This window comes from Cibotium barometz, chromosome 41 (genome assembly GCF_041138505.1).
Source record: "Cibotium barometz isolate CiBa-2024 chromosome 41, ASM4113850v1, whole genome shotgun sequence".
Lineage (NCBI taxonomy): Eukaryota > Viridiplantae > Streptophyta > Polypodiopsida > Cyatheales > Cibotiaceae > Cibotium > Cibotium barometz.
The window spans coordinates 44,318,322-44,326,716 of record NC_141086.1 but is presented as its reverse complement, the minus strand read 5'-3'; the positions used below and the strand labels follow the sequence as shown (position 1 = coordinate 44,326,716).

General features: G+C 41.8%; 1 protein-coding gene across 2 annotated transcripts; it reads right to left on the bottom strand.

Moving 5' to 3' along the window:
• Positions 1–4,714: 4,714 nt before the first annotated feature.
• On the bottom strand, positions 4,715–8,126 carry LOC147614981 (pentatricopeptide repeat-containing protein At4g38010-like). Of its 2 annotated transcripts, none has more exons than XM_086780266.1 (2): positions 7,940–8,126; positions 4,715–7,829 (listed from the first exon to the last, which is right to left on the bottom strand). In XM_086780266.1, the coding sequence occupies exon 2, from the start codon at positions 7,514–7,516 to the stop codon at positions 5,579–5,581; it is 1,938 nt and encodes a 645-aa protein (XP_086636392.1). In that variant the 5' UTR covers positions 7,517–7,829; positions 7,940–8,126; the 3' UTR covers positions 4,715–5,578. The 2 variants fall into 2 exon arrangements, with proteins under 2 accessions (XP_086636392.1, XP_086636394.1); XM_086780268.1 differs by having other exon boundaries at positions 4,715–7,773; positions 7,940–8,105.
• Between the last annotated feature and the right edge of the window lie 269 nt (positions 8,127–8,395).

The window sequence follows — 8,395 nt, the reverse complement described above, 5'->3', positions numbered from 1 at the left end:
ATTACTTATCTAGGATAAAGAAGGGCTGAATTTAAGAATGAGAGAGGGGGAAAGCCTTTCCAACAAGGCATAGCATCAATTTATCATTTTAAAGATAACAAAAAAATTAGAAAACCATTAAAAGAATAAAGAAAAAGTAGGATTTCTAACTTACATGAATTTCTAGGAGCTTTCCTTTGGCTTGATGGTTTGAGGGATCTACTCTTGTTTGCAACAAGAGTGGCCACCAATTCTTTAAAAGAGGGAATGTCAAAAACTAATGAATTATTAAGAAGTTCATAGTTTTTGGCTCTAGGGGAGCAGTAGAGTAACATTGCATAAAACACTATTAAGCTCAACAAAGGGGGAGGCTTCTATTTATAGGAAAAAGTGAGCTTCTAACCAAGAAAATTGATTCTGGAATTTTCCAGATTAGTTTGGTCAATTTTTGACCATTTTTTGGTCAGTTTAGCTTACTTTTTGGAACTAGACTTGAATGAGGAGAGAGGAGAGATGAAATATCTCAATCTTTGTGAATTTAAAACTCCACCACACATGTGAAATAGGCGCCTCTTTCATGAGGGGAATCCCCACTCTGAGGTGTCAAAAATTTATTTTTTTAGTATTTCCTTTGGTCCTTAGTCCACTCTTCATCTTATGTGAGTATTTACTCATTTTTGGGGGGATTTTCTTTATTTCTTCTATTTATCTCCTCAATCTGATTGGCCCCTCAAAACCTTAATTTAAAATTTTCAGAAAATCTGGACCCCTAGGTCTCGGGGTGGTAAGGTGTGCTGAGATCCAAGAAAGTTCCTACTGCTTCAAAAAATGCAGTCCAGAATCTTGACATGAATTTGGGATCTCGATCACTTACTATTCTTCTGGGTAGGCCATGCAATCTGAAGATTTCTTTGAGGAACACTCTGGCCACATCCACTGCTGCAGTGTAGGTTTCTTTTACTGGAATCAGATGGGCAACTTTGGTTAGTCTATCAACTACCACGAAGATGGAGTTGTAACCTGATTGCACTGAGGGTAATCCAGTAATAAAATCCATACTGATACATTCCCACTTCATCTAGGGGATGTCTAGTGGATGTAACTTCCCAGGCATTTTTTCTCTCTCGGCCTTGACTTTCTCACAGGTCAGACATTGACGTACATGATTAAGCACATCCTTTTTTAGACCAGGCCAAAAGAAGCTTTTCTTCACAGACATGTAGGTTTTGATGAAACCTAGATGTATGATGAAACCTAGATGTCCTGCAATAAGGCTGTCATGGGCTTCATTCAGAATTTGACCCTTAGTTCCCTCATCATTGGGAATGCATAGCCTGCGATTATAATACATAATTCTATTATCCAAGCTGTACCCTTGAACTCGGTTCAACTCCTGAGGAGTTTTGCTTTCCTGCATAAGTAGGGTAGCAATAGGGCCAAAGAATCTATCATGCATGATCTTCTCACTTGCTTCAATAATCAAAGGATTTGACACTACAGTAATTTTGCAAGCAAGGAGGCTTTTTTGCTGAGGGCATCTCCTACCACATTTTCTTTGCTTGGGCGGTACTTGATTTCAAAATCAAATTCCTACAGGGTCTGCATCCACCTTCTTTGGCGCATGTTGAGATCCTTCTGAGTGAAGATCCACTTTAAGCTCTGATGATCTATCATCAAAGTGAATCTTTGACCCAGTAGGTAATGTCTCACAACTTCAGGGCATATACTACTGAAAGTAGTTCCAGGTCGTGGACAACATAATTCCTCTCATGCGTTCTGAGTTTTCGAGATTCATAGGCCACTGCATGACCTTCCTGTATGAGTGCACCTCCTAGGGCAAAACCACTGGCATCGGTTTTACTACCTCAAAGGGCAGAGAGAAATCTAGCAGCTTTAGAATGGGATTGGTTGTCAATATTCAGCATGGCTGAAACATATGCAAGTCCAAAGTAGACCCAAAGTATTGTTACAAGTTTGTCGAAGTTTAAAGTGGATGGAATACACAAAGTATGTAAAGCATGCCAATTGGGAAAACAATCTAAGCATGCAATTCCACATTATAAGAATATAAGTCAAAGACCATTTGGATGTGGTGCATTATTCTAAAGTTTGGAAACCAACAAAGATGGCATCATAGACTAGTAAAAATTTACGAGATGTTGTGACCATGAAAGCATGCTTTATATTTTAGTTTTACTAGAGGAGATTGCAAATCGTTTGAAGCTTAGTTGTGTGTGTTGCTGATTGTTGATGGCGTGGGCTACTGAGAAGAGAAGAACATCTGAAGAAGAACGGTGAATAGTAAATCGAAATGACAGTGGCACAAACAGGCAGGCTACAATAATTGCAGCATTTGAAGGCAACAATTTCACTATTGTTTATAAGTCAACATGTGATAGCAAACAACGTGATAATGTAATCATGATTAGGGTTACGAGATTAATAGAATAAATAATGAGGCAAAATGACAATAGACGAAAACACGCATATTTGCTTTGAATTAGATGCGCCTTTATATAAGCAAAAGGTTCAAGCAGTGTACATCATCGATTAGGTTTGCATGTTGCATATTCTCCTCCACAATCTTTTTCACAAAATTAGCTCCTTGATTCTCTCAATCAAACTAGATGCTCACGAGCTTCCCCTTTTATGCTTGGTGAAAGTGTTTTACTAAATGACTCCTATAATTGCTAAAACAACCTTAGGAAATGTAGCACATGCTTGGGCATTATTTCTAACAGTGTGTTGGTTCATACTATGGTACATACTCCTTGTCCTTGCACAAAAGTTTTCCTATATGTAATTGTAAACAAAATTAGTTTGTGCTATAATTGCATTCAAAGCAATTCTACATATATGGATCCCTTGAATTAAGGGAAAAAAGACATGGCCAATCATAGTCAAAATTCGAGTTGCAAGTTATTGTAAGCAAATTAACACATTGTAGAGGAAGCTATGTGCAGCATGTAGTCAAGTTGGTATTTGATCCAACTTTTGTGAAAGATGTCTTGGGTCAATCCCAGCTTACTACAACTAGTGGACACCTCTCCACATAAGGGTTAACATTGGAGAGTGACACCAATTTTGATTGATTAGAAAGATCTAAACTTGCAAAAAAAAAACACATTGTAGGAGATTTTTGTGACAAGATTGTCTTGTTACTGTGCTATCACATAATGGACCATGCATCACAATATTTAATTTATGACATTGATCATGCATGGATGATGGTATGGACGGGCATGATAAAGTTGTGATGTAAACTCCATCAAAATGTCACTCATCCTTGAGGACAAGATGATTTAGCTAGGTTTGTACAATTACAATGTCATAGTGCGCATTTCATGCAACTTTTGTAATGTAGCAGAATAAGGCCTTGGGTCACAATCTTGTTCTTTTGTTGCATTGTGTTGAATTCATGTCTTGTTCTTTTGTTGCATTATGTTGAATTCATGTTTTAACATTGCTTAATACTGACTTGTCCCTTGACAAGGACTCACAATGAAAATGCATAGTGTCCGACCCTAGGTCCTTGCACTTGAACCTAAACCTTTGATATGACACTTTGAATCATTTCCCACTACTACCATCGACTTCCACAAACTTAAAGAAGAAATATCAATCCTTGAGATCGGCCATTTGCCTAAAAGTCTCACTCTCGATGATTTAAGAATCGTTTTAAATTGCTACATTTGTTATATCGATGCATACCTCCTCGATGGCCACAAGCAATTCTATTTCTATAAAATTACTCAATAGTTCCTTAACTTTCATGTTGTCGTTTTTGGCATCCTCTTACTTTGTCCTACACTCTTTAGCTATGTGGCCTTTTTTGTTAAATTAAAAACATTTAGATGCATTGGTCCACAATCATAGTCAATGCTAACATCAACGATGTTAAATGGACCCATAAAAAACTCCCGGTTCATCTTCGTCCAATTTACTTTGTGGGGGGTTGTCCGATAGAAAAAAAAAGTTTACCTACTCTATATGGACCACAACAACACGATCGTTTTGAAATAATGGTCCACTCTAGCATGAACTTATTTGGCAATGTACCAAATCTTACCCGAGTTGTCATGTCATCTGGCCTCATAGGCCACCATCCCGTGTGAATGCGGGTGTTCCAGGGACCCAAGCTACTCAACCATGGCTGCTACTCATAATGGGGGCCATACAAACATGAGCTAGCCGATGCTTGGACATTACAATATGAGGGTGGAGCATTGATATCCAATAGCAACATGTGCAATGGTCGTGATTTGTAATATCTTGCAAGCAGCATAAAGTACATGATCTACATGAGTGATCTTGTAAGAAATTTGAGCCATAAGCTATCAGCCTAAGGCAAGGTGTAACCTTCTAGCTTCAACACTGCTCCATAATCTACATCAAAAAGAAAAATCTGCATTGTGATATGCTGATTTTCCAGTGGTGTCTCCTATAGTGAGAAGAACAATGCTCAATTAAATGTCCATTCATGACTACCAGTTAAACAAGGAAGATGACGGGCCTCTCGGTGTCAATCCATCTAATAGGGCTACCACCAACCCTTCAACCTCTACAGGCTCTTCACCTTCTGATTGTCAATTACTTGGATACGGCTGTGAATCTCTAATAGGGCTACCACCAATCCTTCAACCTCTACAGGCTCTTCACCTTCTGATTGTCAATTACTTTGAAAAGAAAGGAGTACCTTGCAACGAAGCACAGCAGGGAGAAGATGAAAGCACAGTACCTTTGCAACAAAAGGTGGATAAGCACAGCAGGGAGAAGATGAAAGCAGCATCAGATCTCTCATCACAAAAAGGCATATGTTGAGAGTCTACATGGCCTTAATTTCCTCAAAGACCATACTCTACATGAAGCCCTTACTTTGTCCCTCGTATGGAAGAGTCCAAACATTAGGATGATCGACCGATCCATCTCAGATTTTAGTCTAGAGTCAAAGACTTTGGCCTCTCACCAATATCAAAGCATGTGCAGCAAGACATTGGGAGAACTAGCAGCATCCTTAACAAAGGGTCCAAAGAGGCAAATGCCAAGAGATCTTTCTGTTACAGAGCACACCTGCTCTCAAACGTCCAGTGGTGGGTACTAGGAGAGGGGCGACCCACCCAGAGAGGCTCACCCCGCAGTTGCCACCTCCCCCCCCTGCCAAAAGACCAGGCCTCAGAGAAATGATTATGGCCAGCTGCCAACCCCCTAGATATAGATCGTCCATACCACCATCACATATGTATTTGGGATATTTCAGCAAGCACAGCCACGGAGCACCTGGCGCCCTCAGATGAGGACTGAAATGTCCCCTCAATTCAAGCCACGAGAAAGCATGAATACCTGCTCTAGTACCATGTCAGAGAGCACATCTGCTCTCAAATGACCGGCACAAGGCACTGGGAGGGGTGATCTGCCCTGCAAGACCCCAACTTGGAATCACTGCCTCCTCCCATCCTTCCCAAAGACTGGGCCTGAGGAGGGTGATTATGGCAGCTGCGGACTCCCAGAAAATAGACAGCCACACACAACTCCCACCCTCACGCAAAGAGAAAAATCCTCCAGCACATCTTCCCAAACGATGCTGATGAGAATATTCAGTCTAAAGCTCATGTAGAAAACCTGTTGAATTTAAAAGTTGCACCGCTTGATGTTTTGTTGTGTTATGTGCTGTTTGAGAGGATGCATAGGAGGATAGATGATCCAGCTCTTTCCTGCCTGCTTGCGCTTCCATTCTCATTGCCTCAATCTCCTCAGCATCTTCCCACATTTGAGCATCGGCATAGATATTCGACATCAAAATAAATGCCGAAGGATGCTTCTTATCCAGTCTCACTGCGCAATCAAAGGCATGTCTACCGAGCTCTATATTCCCCCATTTTCGGCAAGCATCCAACACGATACTCCACGAGACGAGATTAGGTTGACAAGGCATGTCCTTGAGCATCAGCATGGCCTCATTCAGCTGGCCTGCACGGCTAAGGAGATCAACCATGCAGTTGTAGTGCTCAACAGATGGAGAAATGCTGTACTCTTGGCTCATAGCCTCAAAATACTTCTTGCCCTTATCCACAAGGCCTGCATGATTACATGCAGTGAGAATACTAAGCATTGTGATCTCATCTGGCTGCATGTTTGCCTTTCTCATCCTTTCAAAATAATAAAACGCTGGTTCATTCTCTCCTTCCCGGGAGTATCCTGTGACGAGTGCATTCCAAGAAACTACACCCTGCACAGGAAGCTCATCAAACACCTCCCTTGCCTCCGCAAGCAAGCCAAATTTGCAATACATATCCACCAGAGTATTGCCAACAAAAGTTTGCCCTTCAAATCCCTCTTTAGCAATCTCGGAGTGTATCTCTATCCCCTTGTCAATGGCTCCTATGCTACCACATGCTTTCAAACTGCAAACATACGCAACGGCATCAGGGGGGATGCCTTCTGCTTGCATTCTATCCGACCAGCTCAACGCTTCCTCACCAAGCCCGTGTTCCGAAAACCCTGTAATAAGCGCACTCCATGTGAACGTGTTTCGAACTGGTAGCTCATCAAACACTTTCTGGGCGTCTCCAAGCAAGCCACATTTGGCATACATATCCACCAAAGTACTGCCTATGAAAGGATTTCTTTCGAATCCCTCCTTCAAAATCTGTGTGTGTATTTCTCGTCCCCTATGTATGGCTCCTACATAGCCACAAGCTTTTAGGCTGCAAACAAACGTGACTGCATTCGGAGACACCCCCTCCAGTTGCATATGCTTTAAAGCATTCAATGCTTCCTCACCGCACTTATGTTCAGTGTAGCCTGCAATCAGTGAAGTCCACGAGACAACATCCTTAATTGGAAGTTTGTCAAACACATCCCTTGTTTCCAAGAGTGAGCCACATGTGGCATACATATCCACTAAAGCATTGCCTACAAAAAGATCATTCTCATGTCCCTCTCTCACAATAACACCATGTATTTCATGGCCTTTTTCCACACACTTAATCCTAGCACAAGCCTTTAGAAGGGCCTGCAGTGTAAATATACTAGGGTGCACTAGGTCCTCTTGCATTTTCTTGAAAAGGTGCACAGCACACTGCGAATCTCCACCTTCAATATAGCCATATATTAGAGAAGTCCACGAATGCTCATTTTGATGAGCCAATATGTGGAAGGCCCTGTGAGCATCATGCATGCTTCCACATTCAACAAACATTGGCACAAGGTGGTTCCCAAGCACTCTTTGGGCTTGCAGCCCCTCCATGCAGATGTACACATGCACAAGCATGGCAAGCCGCAGATCTTTATCATTTCTGCATCTCTGCACGAGGTGGATGAAAGTATCCAATGAAGGTGGCTCAGGCGACAGCTTGAGAGAAAAGAGCCCCTCTTTGATGCTCGTCGGCAACCCCAAAGTGCTCTCTTGCAATTCTTGTAATTTGGATGCATGTTGATGTACCCTTGACCTGAAACCGGAGTTGCCATGGCATTGAAATGCAACAAGATCCTTGTGGGGAGAGTTTGACCATGCATTTGGTTCACCCACTGCATTCATTCCCTTGCCTTCTCATCAACATTGGAATCTGAATTAAGCCAGAGGGGTTGCCTGGTAGCTTGGCCTCCTCATCATCAAGTGCGTCCACAGTACGACCGGGATAAAACCCATACCAGTCCTGTATCCACAGGGGTTGCGTGGTGGCTTAGGAAACCCTTCCTATGGCATTAGCCTTACCAATCCAACCACAAAGCATCCATGACCACTCTTTTGGCTCTGTAAATCACAATTGCTTTCTTTATTTTTACAGCCCCACTCTGCAACCATATTTCCACATGCTTTCATATACCCATGCTTTCATGGTTGTTTTTTTCTGCTAAATGAAGAGGTAAATTACTTAAAAATGTTTGAAATACCTGAAGAATGAGTCTCTTCTTCATCCAAAAAAAACGTTCAGAAAAATAGAAAAATAGAAGAGAAAACCTGAATAATAACGTCGTGGGTAGTCTTCTTTATCCTGACTGGCTATGCATCCAAAGGAGAGCCAACTCCTTAAATTGATGAGAAAGCCTCACATCAAAATGCCACCCTGAAGAGAAAGGCATGTTTACACGCTCACCCATGGTCTCTTGCCCATCACATGCCCCCCTCATGTGGTAGTGGTGTGACCACACCACATACCCTCATTTTGCTTGGCCATGTTTCATTTTCTTACTTATTATTTTTATACTATACTTGAAACACCCCACTTACTAATACGGTTGCATCCATGCACACAATCCAATGTAACCATGATCAAACAAGGGAAACCAATAGGGGTTTAGCTAGCACTCGCGCCACACAACCAGAGGCTCCAAACCACACGCAATGGTAAGGCACCCACTGAGCTAGACAGTGGCAAACTCCTAGCAAACATTAATCTTTTTCAAGATCAATATA